The sequence below is a fragment of the Rhinichthys klamathensis genome, unplaced genomic scaffold, assembly GCF_029890125.1.
Source record: "Rhinichthys klamathensis goyatoka isolate OS25496 unplaced genomic scaffold, OSU_Roscu_1.1 h1tg000767l_1, whole genome shotgun sequence".
NCBI classification, from domain to species: Eukaryota; Metazoa; Chordata; class Actinopteri; order Cypriniformes; family Leuciscidae; genus Rhinichthys; species Rhinichthys klamathensis.
The window spans coordinates 202,501-222,500 of NW_026607167.1; the positions used below are offsets into that span (position 1 = coordinate 202,501).

At 42.3% G+C, this 20,000-nt stretch overlaps 1 protein-coding gene across 4 annotated transcripts in view; it reads left to right on the top strand.

Annotated features, from left to right (window-relative positions):
* The window catches only part of fgf12b (fibroblast growth factor 12b), an 80,951-nt gene that overhangs the window by 58,778 nt on the left and 2,173 nt on the right, over positions 1–20,000 (top strand). For all 4 annotated transcript variants that reach the window (XM_056242971.1, XM_056242969.1, XM_056242970.1 and 1 more), the window contains exons 3-4: positions 14,205–14,308; positions 19,637–19,835. In XM_056242971.1, the coding sequence (XP_056098946.1) occupies positions 14,205–14,308; positions 19,637–19,835 (303 nt within the window). The remainder of the gene's footprint in view (positions 1–14,204; positions 14,309–19,636; positions 19,836–20,000) is intronic.

Below are 20,000 nucleotides of genomic sequence, written 5' to 3' on the forward strand. Positions count from 1 at the left end.
AGTAAAGCAGCGGCAATCCACCTGTCACTCAAGTGGCCACGCCCTTAATTATGCAGAACTTTAAGGCTTAATATAATTTAAACGGATGAGTTATAAAAAAAAATTCACCCCCCTCACAGTTTTCATGAAGATCAAAACTAGCTATATAGACCAAACCCACTTTTTCCACCAGGCTGTAAACATTGTTTTCTGCTGTAAAGTTGGGCATTTTAACATGGGGGAGATACAGATTTGACTCACTTTTGCATCCAGCCTTAAGTGGCCAGTTGATGAATTACAGTTTAATTCACTTCCGTGTAGGTTTCAAGAGAGAGACAGGGAGGTTGCCGCTTGGCTGTGTCCGAAATGATGTCCCTTATACCCTTAAATAGGGCACTGTTTGCAGGAACAGCCATTTGTACTGCCATCCGAAACACAAACTGTGTTATCCGACGCACTCAGTGTGTTAATTCACTCACTGGTTTTCATTCACTCCCTCAAGTGGACTATATTAGTGGACTAATGTTGGGAATAGTGAATGAGAAGACGATCTTATGAAGTTGGGCATCAGAATGGGGAAGAAAGGTGACTTTGAACGTGACATGGTTGTTGCTGGTCTGAGTATTTCAGAAACTGCTGATCTACTGGGATTTTCACACACAATCATCTCTAGGGTTTACAGAGAATGGACCGAAAAACAGAAAATATCCAGTTCTGTGGGTGAAAATTGCTTGTTGATGTCAGAGGTTAGAGGAGAATGACTGGTTCAGCTGATAGAAAGGCAACAGTAACTCAAATAAGCACTCGATACACCTGAGGTCTGCAGAAGAGCATCTCTGAACACTGAAGACTATCTCTGAACGCAGAAGACCATCTCTGAACACAGAAGAGCATCTCTGAACACAGAAGAGCATCTCTGAACACAGAAGAGCATCTCTGAACGCAGAAGAGCATCTCTGAACGCAGAAGAGCATCTCTGAACACAGAAGAGCATCTCTGAACACTGAAGACCATCTCTAAACGCAGAAGACCATCTCTGAACACAGAAGAGCATCTCTGAACACAGAAGAGCATCTCTGAACGCAGAAGAGCATCTCTGAACACAGAAGAGCATCTCTGAACACAGAAGAGCATCTCTGAACGCAGAAGAGCATCTCTGAACGCAGAAGAGCATCTCTGAACACAGAAGAGCATCTCTGAACACTGAAGACCATCTCTGAACGCAGAAGACCATCTCTGAACACAGAAGAGCATCTCTGAACACAGAAGAGCATCTCTGAACGCAGAAGAGCATCTCTGAACACAGAAGAGCATCTCTGAACGCAGAAGAGCATCTCTGAACGCAGAAGACCATCTCTGAACACAGAAGAGCATCTCTGAACGCAGAAGAGAAGAGCATCTCTGAACGCAGAAGAGAAGACCATCTCTGAACGCAGAAGAGAAGAGCATCTCTGAACGCAGAAGAGAAGAGCATCTCTGAACGCAGAAGAGAAGAGCATCTCTGAACGCAGAAGAGAAGAGCATCTCTGAACGCAGAAGAGAAGAGCATCTCTGAACGCAGAAGAGCATCTCTGAACGCAGAAGAGCATCTCTGAACGCAGAAGACCATCTCTGAACGCAGAAGAGCATCTCTGAACGCAGAAGAGCACTGAACGCAGAAGAGCATCTCTGAACACAGAAGAGCATCTCTGAACGCAGAAGACCATCTCTGAAGAGCATCTCTGAACGCAGAAGAGCACTGAACGCAGAAGAGCATCTCTGAACGCAGAAGACCATCTCTGAACGCAGAAGACCATCTCTGAACACAGAAGAGCATCTCTGAACGCAGAAGACCATCTCTGAAGAGCATCTCTGAACGCAGAAGAGCATCTCTGAACACAGAAGACCATCTCTGAACGCAGAAGAGCATCTCTGAACGCAGAAGACCATCTCTGAACGCAGAAGACCATCTCTGAACGCAGAAGAGAAGAGCATCTCTGAACACAGAAGAGCATCTCTGAACGCAGAAGAGCATCTCTGAACGCAGAAGACCATCTCTGAACGCAGAAGACCATCTCTGAACGCAGAAGAGAAGAGCATCTCTGAACGCAGAAGAGAAGAGCATCTCTGAACACAGAAGAGCATCTCTGAACGCAGAAGAGCATCTCTGAACGCAGAAGACCATCTCTGAACGCAGAAGACCATCTCTGAACGCAGAAGAGAAGAGCATCTCTGAACGCAGAAGAGAAGAGCATCTCTGAACGCAGAAGAGCACTGAACGCAGAAGAGCATCTCTGAACGCAATCTCTGAACGCAGAAGAGCATCTCTGAACGCAGAAGACCATCTCTGAACGCAGAAGAGAAGAGCATCTCTGAACGCAGAAGAGAAGAGCATCTCTGAACGCAGAAGAGAAGAGCATCTCTGAACGCAGAAGAGAAGAGCATCTCTGAACGCAGAAGAGAAGAGCATCTCTGAACGCAGAAGAGCATCTCTGAACGCAGAAGAGCACTGAACGCAGAAGAGCATCTCTGAACGCAATCTCTGAACGCAGAAGAGCATCTCTGAACGCAGAAGACCATCTCTGAACGCAGAAGAGAAGAGCATCTCTGAACGCAGAAGAGAAGAGCATCTCTGAACACAGAAGAGCATCTCTGAACGCAGAAGACCATCTCTGAAGAGCATCTCTGAACGCAGAAGAGCACTGAACACAGAAGTGCATCGCTGAACGCAGAAGAGCATCTCTGAACACAGAAGAGCACCTCTGAACCTCTGAACGCAGAAGAGCATCTCTGAACACAGAAGAGCATCTCTGAACACAGAAGAGCATCTCTGAACACAGAAGAGCATCTCTGAACACAGAAGAGCACCTCTGAACCTCTGAATGCAGAAGAGCATCTCTGAATGCAGAAGACCATATCTGAACACAGAAGAGCATCTCTGAATGCAGAAGACCATCTCTGAACACAGAAGAGCATCTCTGAACGCAGAAGAGCATCTCTGAACGCAGAAGAGCATCTCTGAACACAGAAGAGCATCTCTGAACACAGAAGAGCATCTCTGAACACAGAAGAGCATCTCTGAACGCAGAAGAGCATCTCTGAATGCAGAAGAGCATCTCTGAACACAGAAGACCATCTCTGAACACAGAAGACCATATCTGAACGCAGAAGAGCATCTCTAAACACAGAAGACCATATCTGAACACAGAAGAGCATCTCTGAACGCAAAAGACAATCTCTGAACACAGAAGAGCATCTCTGAACACAGAAGAGCATCTCTGAACACAGAAGACCATATCTGAACACAGAAGACCATCTCTGAACGCAAAAGACCATCTCTGAACACAGAAGAGCATCTCTGAATGCAGAAGAGCATCTCTGAACACAGAAGACCATCTCTGAACGCGAAAGACCATCTCTGAACACAGAAGAGCATCTCTGAACACAGAAGAGCATCTCTGAACGCAGAAGAGCATCTCTGAACACAGAAGAGCATCTCTGAACGCAGAAGAGCATCTCTGAATGCAGAAGAGCATCTCTGAACGCAGACCATCTCTGAAGAGCATCTCTGAACGCAGAAGAGCATCTCTGAACACAGAAGAGCATCTCTGAACACAGAAGAGCATCTCTGAACGCAGAAGAGCATCTCTGAACACAGAAGAGCATCTCTGAACACAGAAGAGCATCTCTGTACGCAGACCATCTCTGAAGAGCATCTCTGAACACAGAAGAGCATCTCTGAACACAGAAGAGCATCTCTGAACGCAGAAGAGCATCTCTGAACGCAGACCATCTCTGAAGAGCATCTCTGAACACAGAAGAGCATCTCTGAACACAGAAGAGCATCTCTGAACGCAGAAGAGCATCTCTGAACGCAGACCATCTCTGAAGAGCATCTCTGAACACAGAAGAGCATCTCTGAACACAGAAGAGCATCTCTGAACACAGAAGAGCATCTCTGAACACAGAAGAGTATCTCTGAACGCAGAAGAGCATCTCTGAACACAGAAGACGATCTCTGAACACAGAAGAGTATCTCTGAACGCAGAAGAGCATCTCTGAACACAGAAGACCATCTCTGAACGCAGAAGACCATCTCTGAACGCAGAAGAGCATCTCTGAACACAGAAGAGCATCTCTGAACACAGAAGACCATCTCTGAACACAGAAGAGTATCTCTGAACGCAGAAGAGCATCTCTGAACACAGAAGAGCATCTCTGAACGCAGAAGAGCATCTCTGAACACAGAAGAGCATCTCTGAACGCAGACCATCTCTGAAGAGCATCTCTGAACACAGAAGAGCATCTCTGAACGCAGAAGAGCATCTCTGAACGCAGACAATCTCTGAAGAGCATCTCTGAACGCAGAAGAGCATCTCTGAACACAGAAGAGCATCTCTGAACGCAGAAGAGCAAGAGCATCTCTGAACGCAGAAGAGCATCTCTGAACGCAGAAGAGCATCTCTGAACACAGAAGAGCATCTCTGAACGCAGACCATCTCTGAAGAGCATCTCTGAACGCAGAAGAGCGTATCTGAACACAGAAGAGCATCTCTGAACGCAGAAGAGCATCTCTGAACGCAGAAGACCATCTCTGAACGCAAAAGACCATATCTGAACGCAGAAGAGCATCTCTGAACGCAGAAGAGTATCTCTGAATGCAGAAGAGCATCTCTGAACACAGAAGAGCATCTCTGAACGCAGAAGAGCATCTCTGAACGCAGAAGAGCATCTCTGAAGAGCATCTCTGAACGCAGAAGAGCATCTCTGAACGCAGAAGAGCATCTCTGAAGAGCATCTCTGAACGCAGAAGAGCATCTCTGAAGAGCATCTCTGAACACAGAAGAGCATCTCTGAATGCAGAAGACCATCTCTGAAAACAGAAGAGCATCTCTGAACACAGAAGAGCATCTCTGAACGCAGACCATCTCTGAAGAGCATCTCTGAACGCAGAAGAGCATCTCTGAGCACAGAAGAGCATCTCTGAACGCAGAAGAGCATCTCTGAACACAGAAGAGCATCTCTGAACGCAGAAGAGCATCTCTGAACACAGAAGAGCACCTCTGAACAAAGAAGAGCATCTCTGAACACAGAAGAGCATCTCTGAACACAGAAGAGCATCTCTGAACACAGAAGAGCATCTCTGAACGCAGAAGAGCATCTCTGAACGCAGAAGAGCATCTCTGAACCCGGAAGAGCATCTCTGAACACAGACGAGCATCTCTGAACACAGAAGAGCATCTCTGAACACAGAAGAGCATCTCTGAACACAGAAGAGCATCTCTGAACAAGAGCATCTCTGAACCCGGAAGAGCATCTCTGAACACAGACGAGCATCTCTGAACGCAGAAGAGCATCTCTGAACAAGAGCATCTCTGAACGCAGAAGAGCATCTCTGAACACAGAAGAGCACCTCTGAACACAGAAGAGCATCTCTGAACACAGAAGAGCATCTCTGAACACAGAAGAGCATCTCTGAACACAGAAGAGCATCTCTGAACGCAGAAGAGCATCTCTGAACACAGAAGAGCATCTCTGAACCCGGAAGAGCATCTCTGAACACAGAAGAGCATCTCTGAACACAGAAGAGCATCTCTGAACACAGAAGAGCGTCTCTGCACGCAGAAGAGCATCTCTGAACGCAGAAGAGCATCTCTGAACCCGGAAGAGCATCTCTGAACACAGAAGAGCATCTCTGAACGCAGAAGAGCATCTCTGAACACAGAAGAGCATCTCTGAACACAGAAGAGCATCTCTGAACACAGAACACAGAAGAGCATCTCTGAACACAGAAGAGCATCTCTGAACACAGAAGAGCATCTCTGAACACAGAAGAGCATCTCTGAACAGCATCTCTGAATGCAGAAGAGCATCTCTGAACACAGAAGAGCATCTCTGAACGCAGAAGAGCATCTCTGAACGCAGAAGAGCATCTCTGAACACAGAAGAGCATCTCTGAACACAGAAGAGCATCTCTGAACGCAGAAGAGCATCTCTGAACGCAGAAGAGCATCTCTGAACCCGGAAGAGCATCTCTGAACACAGACGAGCATCTCTGAACGCAGAAGAGCATCTCTGAACGCAGAAGAGCATCTCTGAACGCAGAAGAGCATCTCTGAATGCAGAAGAGCATCTCTGAACACAGAAGAGCATATCTGAACGCAGAAGAGCATCTCTGAAGAGCATCTCTGAACACAGAAGAGCATCTCTGAACGCAGAAGACCATCTCTGAATGCAGAAGAGCATATCTGAACGCAGAAGAGCATCTCTGAACGCAGAAGAGCATCTCTGAACACAGAAGAGCATCTCTGAACACAGAAGAGCATCTCTGAACGCAGAAGAGCATCTCTGAACGCAGAAGAGCATCTCTGAACACAGAAGAGCATCTCTGAACGCAGAAGAGCATCTCTGAACGCAGAAGAGCATCTCTCAACCCGGAAGAGCATCTCTGAACACAGAAGAGCATCTCTGAACACAGAAGAGCATCTCTGAACCCGGAAGAGCATCTCTGAACGCAGAAGAGCATCTCTGAACGCAGAAGAGCATCTCTGAACCCGGAAGAGCATCTCTGAACGCAGAAGAGCATCTCTGAACCCGGAAGAGCATCTCTGAACGCAGAAGAGCATCTCTGAACCCGGAAGAGCATCTCTGAACGCAGAAGAGCATCTCTGAACGCAGAAGAGCATCTCTCAACCCGGAAGAGCATCTCTGAACACAGAAGAGCATCTCTGAACACAGAAGAGCATCTCTGAACCCGGAAGAGCATCTCTGAACGCAGAAGAGCATCTCTGAACGCAGAAGAGCATCTCTGAACCCGGAAGAGCATCTCTGAACGCAGAAGAGCATCTCTGAACCCGGAAGAGCATCTCTGAACGCAGAAGAGCATCTCTGAACCCGGAAGAGCATCTCTGAACACTGAAGAGCATCTCTGAACGCAGAAGAGCATCTCTGAACACAGAAGAGCATCTCTGAACACAGACGAGCATCTCTGAACATAAACCTACGCCTTTGTTATTGTAAGAGGTTAGCAACCCCTACTTTAACGATCTAAGCGGCCTTGTCGGCTTTTTTCCGGCTGATTTGACATGTTGAATCGGCGTCGGGCCGTCTGTGAAAGAGGGAACTCTGATTGGCTGTTCAAGCTCAGTGAACGAGTCAGTGCATGAGAATAATTGCAAAACAGCGAGCAAATAAGTTAAAACAGTACAGATAGTAGGCTGTTCTTATGTTACGTCATCTTATCTGAGTGTTCCTTGGCGAATATTTCAATATTAACATGAGCGGAGTGGAATAAAGAAAGAGTTTAGCAGGATTGATATTCAAAACGGTAAGCACGCACTGCTTTGTTTACGGTGTGTGTATCTGCAGCCTGCGGCGTCGGTTTCCCTTTTTGATTGACGAATATAGAGGAATATATCTACAGAAATATATTTGTCCAATTTTGCTAGTTCTCGTAATGATTAATGGGTGTGTTTTGAGCGTAATATGCAATAAACCAATCAGAGTCTCATCTCCCATTCCCTTTAAAAGCCAGTTGCGTTCGCGCCGTGGCGGATTCGCTATTTACATGACGGGATTTGCAAGCGGAAAAACTGAACGCTTCTCTAGCGAGGAAACGGATCTGCTCGTGCGCGAGGTTAAAACACGCAAGAAGACCATCTAGGGGACAAAGTGTAGGCACGTTCTGGACCCGCCTATAGGCGCATATTACTAACGCGCTCTTTAAATAAAGAAAAGTCTATTTCAGTTCCTCAAAATAACAACACGCCAACAATGCGCACCTCGTTTTCAGACTAGCCCATGGGCACCAAATGGGCGCAAATGCATTTGCTATTTAAACAAGGTGGTGCGGTACGTGAAAATGATAATTGCGTCAGGCTGAAACTAGCAAAAAACACTTGCGTAACGCCACTAAACTCAAACAGCCTCCACAGTCTCCAGATCTCAGTCCAATAGAGCATCTTCTGGATGTGGATGAACAGGAGAGTCACATCATTAATGTGCAGAGGATAAATCTGCAGCAACTGTGTGATGAAAGCATGACAATATGGACCAGAATCTCTGAGGAATGTTTCCAGCATCGTGTTGAATCTCTGCCATGAAGAATTAAGGCAGTTCTGAAGGCAAAAGGGTACTAGCAAGGTGTGCCTAATAAAGTGCCTGGTGTGTGTGTGTGTGTGTGTGTGTGTGTATAATTTTTATTTTATATTTTTTATATAATTTTTACGTTTTATTGTTAATGTTTTCGCCAAAATGACTCATTTCTATCTTTTGGTTTTTGGATGAAATATCACTTGAGTCCTCGTCACGTGCATGTGTGTGTGATCTCGCCTGATCTCACAGTTTGCGTGTATTTCTCAGATCTACATGTGCATTACTGACACACACACACACTTCTGAGCTCGCTCATCTCCCCAGGGAGCTAGAGAGGGATGTTTCACTTCTAAAGCTCAGGATTTTCGAGCGTTACATCTCCTGTGTTTTGAAGGTGCCCACTCATGTTTCGAATCTTTTGAATTACACGGCCTTCCTTCTTATCTGCATAACTCACATTAGCGAGTCCAACAGGCTTAGACACAGAGTCTTTGTCTGACTCACGTGAGACACACATTACTGTGTTCAGCCAGAGATTCAGTGTTAAAGTAAACATGAACCCATTTGACTGCAATAATGTGATGTGTTTCCCAGAGAAACAGGCAATGTCAGCTGAAAAAGGAAAGGTTTGATTAAAGATTATGAACATTTCTACTTCACCATTCGTAACAAGACCAGTGTGCGTAAAGAAAGTAAATACTTCAGATGTTATCCTGTTAGAAATTAGATTTTTTTAAGCCATGGGGAATTCGAATATAACATGATCGCATTTATCAGACAACTGTGGGCAAACATGTTTTCATCTAAAGTGAGAATATCGATCAGCCGGAGAGATGAAACACAATACAGCCAGAATCTGGGCGGCTTCCAGCTAAATGAAGAACAACTGATGAACAAACTACAGGAGAGAGAGAGAGAGTTCAGAGACCGGCGCATTGCACACACAGTCCTGTTGTGTGTTATTGTGTTACGACAACTAACTTTAGCACTCGGGTTTCCTTCAAAATATGCATGTGTCAGTAAACCAAATGTGTTCTTTTATTGTCATTTCATACACAATTTTACATGAAGGAACGAAACTAATTTGACACGAGATAAAAACATCAACCAATAAAAACATTAGAAACTAGGGTGTATGTCTAAGCAGCTTCGTCAATACATGGCATTATAGCAATAAAAACCTACAATGGACAATACAATAATGAAAATAGTGCAATATCTTGAGTTACAACAACTAACTTCAGCACAAATGCATGCGTCAATAAACCAAATGTGTTATTGTTCAGGTCGATGCATGTCAACAGTTCAACTAACTGTAAATAACTTTACTTTTATAAGCAAGATGCATTCAACACACACTACCGGTCAAAAGTGTGGATTCATTTAGATTTAGATTCTAAATGTTTCTGGAAAAGAATTCTTATGCGAACCAGGGTTGGATTTATTTGATCAAAAATAGAGTAAAAATAGTGAAATATTATTACAGTTTAAAATAACTGTTCTTTATATGAATATATAGTAAAGTGTAATTTATTCCTGTGATCAAAGCTGAATTTTCAGCATCATTACTCCAGTCTTCAGTGTCACATGATCCTTCAGAAATCACTCTAACATGATGATTTGATGCTCAAGAAACATTTATGATTATTATCAGTGTTCATATCTTTGTGGAAACTGATATATTTTATTTTTCAGGATTCTTCGATGAATAGAAAGTTCAAAAGAACTGCATTAATTTGAAATAGACTCTTTTGTAACATTATAAATGTCTTTGTCACTTTTGATCAATTTAATGCGTCCTTGATGGATAAAAGTATGTATTTCTTGTATTAATTCCTTACTTACACACATACATGCATCATATGAAAATTGCTGTAAACATGAATTCTCTCTCATATTCCTCTCTCACACAAGCACACTCATCCCTCTGATCTCTCCTCCTCCATCCCTCTGTTATCCTGCACTCCTCCGCTGATCCTGTTTTCTCTCTCCTCTGGGTTTTTTCCCTCCTGTCGATTTTTACGGACTTGAACTGAATCAGCAGCAACGAGACGAGTGTTTGAAACCTTCCTCCGATACTTAGTAGATTGAGTTCTCGCTCTCCTATCCTTCATCCCTCCTTTGAATATCTTTATATATCTATCTATCTATCTATCTATCTATCTACCTACCTATCTATCTACCTATCTCTCTATCTCCCTACCTATCTCCCTATCTATCTATCTATCTTGATCTGTGAAAGAGCAACATGTGATCATCAAGATGTTTGTGTCGGTGTGTTTCAGCTCTGTTTAATCTGATCCCGGTGTGTTTGTGTCGTGTGTTTCAGATCTGTTTGATCTGATCCCGGTGTGTTTGTGTCGTGTGTTTCAGCTCTGTTTAATCTGATCCCGGTGTGTTTGTGTCGGTGTGTTTCAGCTCTGTTTAATCTGATCCCGGTGTGTTTGTGTCGTGTGTTTCAGCTCTGTTTAATCTGATCCCGGTGTGTTTGTGTTGTGTGTTTCAGCTCTGTTTAATCTGATCCCGGTGTGTTTGTGTCGGTGTGTTTCAGCTCTGTTTAATCTGATCCCGGTGTGTTTGTGTCGTGTGTTTCAGCTCTGTTTAATCTGATCCCGGTGTGTTTGTGTTGTGTGTTTCAGCTCTGTTTAATCTGATCCCGGTGTGTTTGTGTCGGTGTGTTTCAGCTCTGTTTAATCTGATCCCGGTGTGTTTGTGTCGGTGTGTTTCAGCTCTGTTTAATCTGATCCCGGTGTGTTTGTGTCATGTGTTTCAGCTCTGTTTAATCTGATCCCGGTGTGTTTGTGTCGGTGTGTTTCAGCTCTGTTTAATCTGATCCCGGTGTGTTTGTGTCGGTGTGTTTCAGCTCTGTTTGATCTGATCCCGGTGTGTTTGTGTCATGTGTTTCAGCTCTGTTTAATCTGATCCAGGTGTGTTTGTGTTGTGTGTTTCAGCTCTGTTTAATCTGATCCCGGTGTGTTTGTGTCGGTGTGTTTCAGCTCTGTTTAATCTGATCCCGGTGTGTTTGTGTCGTGTGTTTCAGCTCTGTTTAATCTGATCCCGGTGTGTTTGTGTTGTTGTGTTTCAGCTCTGTTTAATCTGATCCCGGTGTGTTTGTGTCGGTGTGTTTCAGCTCTGTTTGATCTGATCCCGGTGTGTTTGTGTCATGTGTTTCAGCTCTGTTTAATCTGATCCCGGTGTGTTTGTGTTGTGTGTTTCAGCTCTGTTTAATCTGATCCCGGTGTGTTTGTGTCGGTGTGTTTCAGCTCTGTTTAATCTGATCCCGGTGTGTTTGTGTCGTGTGTTTCAGCTCTGTTTAATCTGATCCCGGTGTGTTTGTGTCGTGTGTTTCAGCTCTGTTTAATCTGATCCCGGTGTGTTTGTGTCGGTGTGTTTCAGCTCTGTTTAATCTGATCCCGGTGTGTTTGTGTCGGTGTGTTTCAGCTCTGTTTAATCTGATCCCGGTGTGTTTGTGTCGTGTGTTTCAGCTCTGTTTAATCTGATCCCGGTGTGTTTGTGTCGGTGTGTTTCAGCTCTGTTTAATCTGATCCCGGTGTGTTTGTGTCGGTGTGTTTCAGCTCTGTTTAATCTGATCCCGGTGTGTTTGTGTCGTGTGTTTCAGCTCTGTTTAATCTGATCCCGGTGTGTTTGTGTCGTGTGTTTCAGCTCTGTTTGATCTGATCCCGGTGTGTTTGTGTCGTGTGTTTCAGCTCTGTTTGATCTGATCCCGGTCTGTTTGTGTCGGTGTGTTTCAGCTCTGTTTGATCTGATCCCGGTGTGTTTGTGTCGTGTGTTTCAGCTCTGTTTGATCTGATCCCGGTGTGTTTGTGTCGTGTGTTTCAGCTCTGTTTAATCTGATCCCGGTGTGTTTGTGTTGTTGTGTTTCAGCTCTGTTTAATCTGATCCCGGTCTGTTTGTGTTGTTGTGTTTCAGCTCTGTTTAATCTGATCCCGGTGTGTTTGTGTCGTGTGTTTCAGCTCTGTTTGATCTGATCCCGGTGTGTTTGTGTTGTGTGTTTCACCTCTGTTTAATCTGATCCCGGTGTGTTTGTGTCGTGTGTTTCAGCTCTGTTTGATCTGATCCCGGTCTGTTTGTGTCGGTGTGTTTCAGCTCTGTTTAATCTGATCCCGGTCTGTTTGTGCCGGTGTGTTTCAGCTCTGTTTGATCTGATCCCGGTGTGTTTGTGTCGTGTGTTTCAGATCTGTTTGATCTGATCCCGGTGTGTTTGTGTCGTGTGTTTCAGCTCTGTTTAATCTGATCCCGGTGTGTTTGTGTTGTTGTGTTTCAGCTCTGTTTAATCTGATCCCGGTCTGTTTGTGTTGTTGTGTTTCAGCTCTGTTTGATCTGATCCCGGTGTGTTTGTGTCGGTGTGTTTCAGCTCTGTTTAATCTGATCCCGGTGTGTTTGTGTTGTTGTGTTTCAGCTCTGTTTAATCTGATCCCGGTGTGTTTGTGTCGTGTGTTTCAGCTCTGTTTGATCTGATCCCGGTGTGTTTGTGTCGTGTGTTTCTGCTCTGTTTAATCTGATCCCGGTGTGTTTGTGTCGTGTGTTTCAGCTCTGTTTGATCTGATCCCGGTGTGTTTGTGTCGTGTGTTTCAGCTCTGTTTAATCTGATCCCGGTGTGTTTGTGTTGTTGTGTTTCAGCTCTGTTTAATCCGATCCCGGTTTTTTTTTTGTGTCCTGTGTTTCAGTTCTGTTTGATCTGATCCCGGTGTGTTTGTGTCGTGTGTTTCAGCTCTGTTTGATCTGATCCCGGTGTGTTTGTGTCGTGTGTTTCAGCTCTGTTTAATCTGATCCCGGTGTGTTTGTGTTGTTGTGTTTCAGCTCTGTTTAATCTGATCCCGGTGTGTTTGTGTCGTGTGTTTCAGCTCTGTTTGATCTGATCCCGGTGTGTTTGTGTCGTGTGTTTCAGCTCTGTTTGATCTGATCCCGGTGTGTTTGTGTCGTGTGTTTCAGCTCTGTTTAATCTGATCCCGGTGTGTTTGTGTTGTGTGTTTCAGCTCTGTTTGATCTGATCCCGGTGTGTTTGTGTTGTGTGTTTCAGCTCTGTTTGATCTGATCCCGGTGTGTTTGTGTTGTGTGTTTCAGCTCTGTTTGATCTGATCCCGGTGTGTTTGTGTTGTGTGTTTCAGCTCTGTTTAATCTGATCCCGGTGTGTTTGTGTTGTTGTGTTTCAGCTCTGTTTAATCTGATCCCGGTGTGTTTGTGTCGTGTGTTTCAGCTCTGTTTAATCTGATCCCGGTGTGTTTGTGTTGTTGTGTTTCAGCTCTGTTTAATCTGATCCCGGTGTGTTTGTGTTGTTGTGTTTCAGCTCTGTTTAATCTGATCCCGGTGTGTTTGTGTTGTTGTGTTTCAGCTCTGTTTAATCTGATCCCGGTGTGTTTGTGTTGTTGTGTTTCAGCTCTGTTTAATCTGATCCCGGTGTGTTTGTGTTGTTGTGTTTCAGCTCTGTTTAATCTGATCCCGGTGTGTTTGTGTTGTTGTGTTTCAGCTCTGTTTAATCTGATCCCGGTGTGTTTGTGTCGTGTGTTTCAGCTCTGTTTAATCTGATCCCGGTGTGTTTGTGTTGTGTGTTTCAGCTCTGTTTAATCTGATCCCGGTGTGTTTGTGTCGTGTGTTTCAGCTCTGTTTAATCTGATCCCGGTGTGTTTGTGTCGGTGTGTTTCAGCTCTGTTTGATCTGATCCCGGTGTGTTTGTGTCGTGTGTTTCAGCTCTGTTTAATCTGATCCCGGTGTGTTTGTGTTGTGTGTTTCAGCTCTGTTTAATCTGATCCCGGTGTGTTTGTGTTGTTGTGTTTAGCTCTGTTTAATCTGATCCCGGTGTGTTTGTGTTGTGTGTTTCAGCTCTGTTTAATCTGATCCCGGTGTGTTTGTGTTGTTGTGTTTCAGCTCTGTTTAATCTGATCCCGGTGTGTTTGTGTCGTGTGTTTCAGCTCTGTTTAATCTGATCCCGGTGTGTTTGTGTCGGTGTGTTTCAGCTCTGTTTAATCTGATCCCGGTGTGTTTGTGTCGGTGTGTTTTAGCTCTGTTTGATCTGATCCCGGTGTGTTTGTGTTGTGTGTTTCAGCTCTGTTTAATCTGATCCCGGTGTGTTTGTGTCATGTGTTTCAGCTCTGTTTAATCTGATTCCGGTGTGTTTGTGTTGTGTGTTTCAGCTCTGTTTAATCTGATCCCGGTGGGTTTGCGGGTCGTGGCGATTCAGGGTGTGAAGGCTGGACTCTACGTAGCCATGAATGGAGAGGGTTTCCTGTACTCCTCGGTAAGAAAACACTCCTCACATCTGTGTGTGTGTGTGTGTGTGTGTGTGTGTATCATGTCTGTTTTATCTGAAATTCACATTTCATGTGATTATACAATCTGTTTTGTTTCTTTTCTCTGTAGCATTTGTCAGGGTATGTACTATTATGTAATTTTGGTGTAGTGTGTATGTGTGTATCTTGTTGTGGGTTTATAAGTGAGTGTGTATGTGTGTGTATCTTGTTGTGTGTTTGTAAGTGAGTGTGTATATGTGTATATCTTGTTGTGTGTTTGTAAGTGAGTGTGTGTGTATCTTGTTGTGTGTGTGTGTGTGTGTATCTTGTTGTGTGTTAGTAAGTGAGTGTGTGTGTGTGTGTGTGTGTGTATCTTGTTGTGTGCGTGTGCGTGTGTGTGTGTGTGTTTTGGAAAGCAGGACAGACTGTCATTGTGTTACGGTTGTGGTGTTGTGTGTTTCGGTGTGTGTCCTTAGAGGATGCAGTGTGTAATATTCTAATATTCCTGAATATTGATAGATGCAATATAAGCACAAATAATATGCTGTTTGTACTAAATTTTAAATATATGCATTGGTGGTCAGAGTCAGTGAAAACTCCTTTTGCAAACAATGTCGACTAATTTGCACTTAGTGAAACATTTTACTGGAATGCACAGTTTAAACAAATAATAAATAGTGAAACCATATCGGTATCGGCCCGATATATGTTCGTTTTTAATGTTATCATTATCGGCCCGATAAGTAAATTTGGCCGATATATTAAAGTCGATAAATAATGTATTATTTCCCTCAGCTGAGACACTTCAGATGCACACTGTTCAACATGATGGCTTTGAATTGATTGAAATATGATTGGAATCACTTCAAAAAAGGAAAATTCAGTTAAGTGCAAAATCATCTGTCATATAGGCTACATAAAATTATAATGAGAATGATGGCTTTTGATTGTGAGACTTTTGTTTTTGTAATCAGGCTCCCAAAAATTATATAAAAATTTGGATTTAGATTTATCAGCCAATTTATCGGTTATCGGCTTTCATATATAAAGAATTATCGGTTATCGGTCAAAATTTTCATACGGTGCATCCCTAATAAAAAAATATCTTGAATGCAATGTAAGTTGCTTTGGATAAAAGCATTTTCCAAATGCATGAATGAAAATAAAATTTGCAGTCAGTGTAAATAGACACTGCCTTTATTTCAGGAGATTTTAGTTCTGCTCCAAAAGCTACCGAGCTGCTGCCTATCTAGACAGCAAGCTATCACTCTTGAAGATAAGATGGCATGTACTGTATCCTTCACAGAGAGGGCAATCCCAGAATGCACTGCGTTGAGCTTAGTGAGAAAAAAAAAAGATGAAAGGTTAAAGGAATTATAAATGTATTTTCTTCTGTACTAATAATTTTAACGATGAATGTTTTAGCTAGGATGCGTCTTCATCTTTCGAAAGTTTGTTTTTGTAGTGAGTCTCATGTGGTGTTGAGCTGCCTTTTACGTTTTTGGATGTGTTCAGAGATATATTTTAACACTAGCTTTCTCTGATGTAGTTTAATAGCAAGAACGTTCTGGAAGCGATAGTCATGTGACGGAGAGAGAGAGCGTGAGAGTGAGTCTCTGCTCCTGTCTACATTCATAATTCACAGACTTGTGCTATTAAAGTTTGAAGGATAAGTGTAGCCGCTGAACTACACTGATTCACAAAGAAAGCAAGCAGCGTAACAGTGTTTTAGACACACACACACACACACACACATGTTCGTCTCTGCTCTCTGTGTGCTCTGAACAGTGGGCTTTACGTTTTTAAAGTGGGCTTTACGTTTTTAAAATTGCAAAACACTCTGAACCCCATCCAGGTCCACTTCTCTGAATTCAAACGGCTGTTCTGCACATTTTTAGTTTGTTTAATAAAAGTAATTTGATGATGCTTTCAGAAATTAGAGTCTTGCTCTCTCTTTACACAGAATATTCGTTCCACAGAATTTTGCAGATTTTTTTTAAACGTCAGCACAAAATATGGGAAAAAGCATAATTATACCCAAGTGTGATTTCAAGTTCGTTCATAATAAATCGTAATAATTCTTGAATTGCAAATGCAAATGGACACAAAACCCAAATTCACTCTCATCATGCAAAAATGTTCAAAGAAGACTGTATATATATTTATACATAATTTATATTATATTTGTAAATATAAATATTTTATACATAAATAACATATTTTTTCTGTGTGTGCATTTATATATACAAAATAATTATACACTATACACACACATATCATGTAAACCAGCTTGATATTTCATACAGAATGAGACTGAACTTATTGAAATGCATATTTAATGAAGGTTGTTATGTAACTTTACACATGTCTGTGTGTCGAGATCAGCTGTTCTGGATGTTGTTCTATCTTTGGGGTGAGAAAGTGTTAATGAACTCCGATTCAGTGTGAAAATCATGAACTTCTGCCAAAGTGTGACAGTCTATGCGTGTGTGTGTGTGTGTGTGTGTGTGTGTGTGTGTGTGTGTGTGTGTGTGTGTGTGTGTGTGTGTGTGTGTGTGTGTGTGTGGAATAATTGAATGTACAGTGAGGTGTTGATAATGCAGCTGTGAAAATAAGCGACCTTGAGTTTTATGAAGAATTCGACAATGCTGTGTTATAAGAATATTTGTAACTTTGTGTTCATATGTACACAAGTTCTTGTTTGTGTACTTTGGCATGGGGTGATATTTGTTTAAAATTCACAAATAAATGTAATGAGCGTTAATTTGTTAATTTGTACATTACACTGAAATAAATCAATCTGATAACTTGAGGAAATCACAGTTTGTTTCACATTATCATTTTTCTGAATTTCTTTTGTTTTTAATTAACCTTGATAGTTTTATATTTAGAAATTGTACGTATATTTGTGAACTCCATTCTATTTATTTGTAAATACACAAATGTCAGCCCATATATTGGTGTTGTTGTAATTTGTGTGTGTGTGTGTTATATTTTACAGAGTGTGTTCAGCAGTTTTATGGTCTGGCTGTTGTAGATCAGGGTGAGGACGGTTTTGTGTGTGTGTGTGTGTGTGTGTGTGTGTAAGTGAGGTTTTCTACCGGTTATTTAGTGGTGACGTTTAATCTGCGAAAGTGGTATGAGATGCTTAGAGTGCAAAGAGAGCACATCTCCTGTACTCGTGTGTGTGTGTGTGTGTGTGTGTGTGTAATATATACAGTAGGGTTCAAAAGTTTGAGACCGTATTAAAAATATGAAAAACGAACAAATACCGGGAAATAAACAATGTTTTATCATTCAGATTTTAAAACATAGACACGTTATGATGTAAATATTTCAGATTTCACTGTCTAGGTGACTAATCAAATGTAAGGAAATGGTTGACATTGATCATGTGACTCATTTGATCGGGGCGTGTCTTCCTCCCGTTGACAGAAGACACACACGACACGTACAAATTATTTGTTTTTCGCAAACTTCTTTTAACGCTTTTAACGTTCGATCGGCTATATCTTAATAATAAACGCATCTATATTGATTTAAGGTACATTTACACGACAACGATATGCTTAAAACGGAGAAGTTTTTCCTTTGATTTTTCTGCGTACAGACGACACCGCTGTCAAAACGATTCCAACGACGACTAAAAGCGCTGTATTCTGCTGCCAGGCCACTAGATGGCGATGAAACGCTGTAGACTGAACACGTGATACGCATGAGCATGACGTCAGCGTTTTCAGAGGTTCACGTTTTTGCTGTTTACACGGAGACCGTTTTCAAAAACTTGCACTTTGAAACCCGTTTTCAAAAGTTTGCAGTTTCAGGCGCACAAAACGCCGTTATCGTGTAAACGAACGGCCAAAACGTTCGTTTAATAACGTTATAACTTTATTTAATATATGCCTAAATTTGATGCAAGATCAATTAATCTTTCAGCGAGAAACAGTGTTTAATTTACAAGCTTTTATTTTGAAATGTAAGTCGTCAACATTAGGTGGAAGCGGAAGTCTTTGTGTGTGGAGGCTCCGCCCCTTTCGGAGGCCACGCCCATTGGAGACACGCCCCTTTTGGAGACCACGCCCCTTTTGGGTTCTTTGGCCTGCAGCTATTATATACTTGTACAATCTGGCATGTAAACATATATTGCTCATAGTTAATGTATTAAATAATGTTAACAAATGAGACCTTATTTTAAAGTTTTACTGCATTTTCACTGTTTTTTATACCCCACTGTACAGTTGTGGCCAAAACTGATCATCATCATTATTGAAACATAATTTTTGACCAGGCTATCATACTAAGAAATTATGAACTCAAGAGAGAACCAATGAAATATTAATAACTGATTATGTTTTTTTTATGAGCCTTTTTTATGCATAGTCAAATAAAACCTGTAGCTGTAGTTTTTATAATTTTTTTGCCATATAATTCTGTCAGATAAATACCTCAACCAAGTTTAATGTTTTGTTCTTCCCTCATATTTAAAATATTTTTCTCATATTTTTATGGCTTAATGGAACTTGTAGGGTCAATAAAAACAAATTACATCACTTTTGGCCACTACTGTACATGTACAGTCAAACCAACATTCATTCAGACCTTCGACATTTCTCACATTATCACAGTTTATTCGCTATAGTTTAGAAAATGGTAGTAAAATATGAGCAGAACTCAGAGTTATTAGATCAGCTGATATTTGACTGGTTTTGTCCGTCCTTCTGTTAGACTCTCACACATGAATTATGTTGAATATCTGTCAGCTGTTAAATTTAACTTCACAATTAGATAATACCAGTTTAGCTCAACCAATCACCAAGCAATGCTTCATGTTGTTCAGTCTGTGTGTAAAAAGAGCATTAGCAGTTACAGAAAAAACACTGAAGAAAACATGATGTCGGAATCATTTTTGGTCCCAAATGTTTATAGATATTACTGGTAGTCACTGTATGAAGAATTATTGGGTATAATATGTCACAGTTTACTTTATTTTGCTCTTCTCACTTACATAAATTAACTGTAGTGTCCTGCACACACTAGTAAACAAATATCAAAAATGATATCTGGTGTCTGAATAATTTTTGGTTTGACTGTAATGAATAAAAAGCGTGAAGTGTGTGAGGTGTTTGTTCACCTGGGGTGTTTCTGCTCTGGTTGTTGGCCGTCTCCACCCTCTCCACCTGTGTGTGCAAAACACTTAATAAAGAAACTGGGACAATAACTCTCCCTCTCTCACACATACACACACACACACCTGAGAGCTGTTATTATGTTTTAACATCTCTCTCTCTCTCTCTCTCTCTCTCTCTCTCTCTCTCTCTCTCTCTCTCTGTCTGCAGGAAATGTTCACAGCGGAGTGTAAGTTTAAGGAGAGTGTGTTTGAGAATTATTATGTGATCTACTCGTCTACGCTGTACCGCCAGCATGAGAGCGGACGCGCCTGGTTCCTCGGACTCAATAAAGAAGGATCCATCATGAAGGGAAACCGGGTTAAGAAAACTAAACCGTGTTCACACTTCGTACCCAGACCCATTGAAGGTGAGAACACACACACACACACACACACACATATATGCACACACGCACTCACTCACTCACACACCAGTCGCACACACTCACTCATACAATCACACACACACACACACACTCACTCACACACCACTCGCACACACCCACACACACACACAGTCACACACACACACA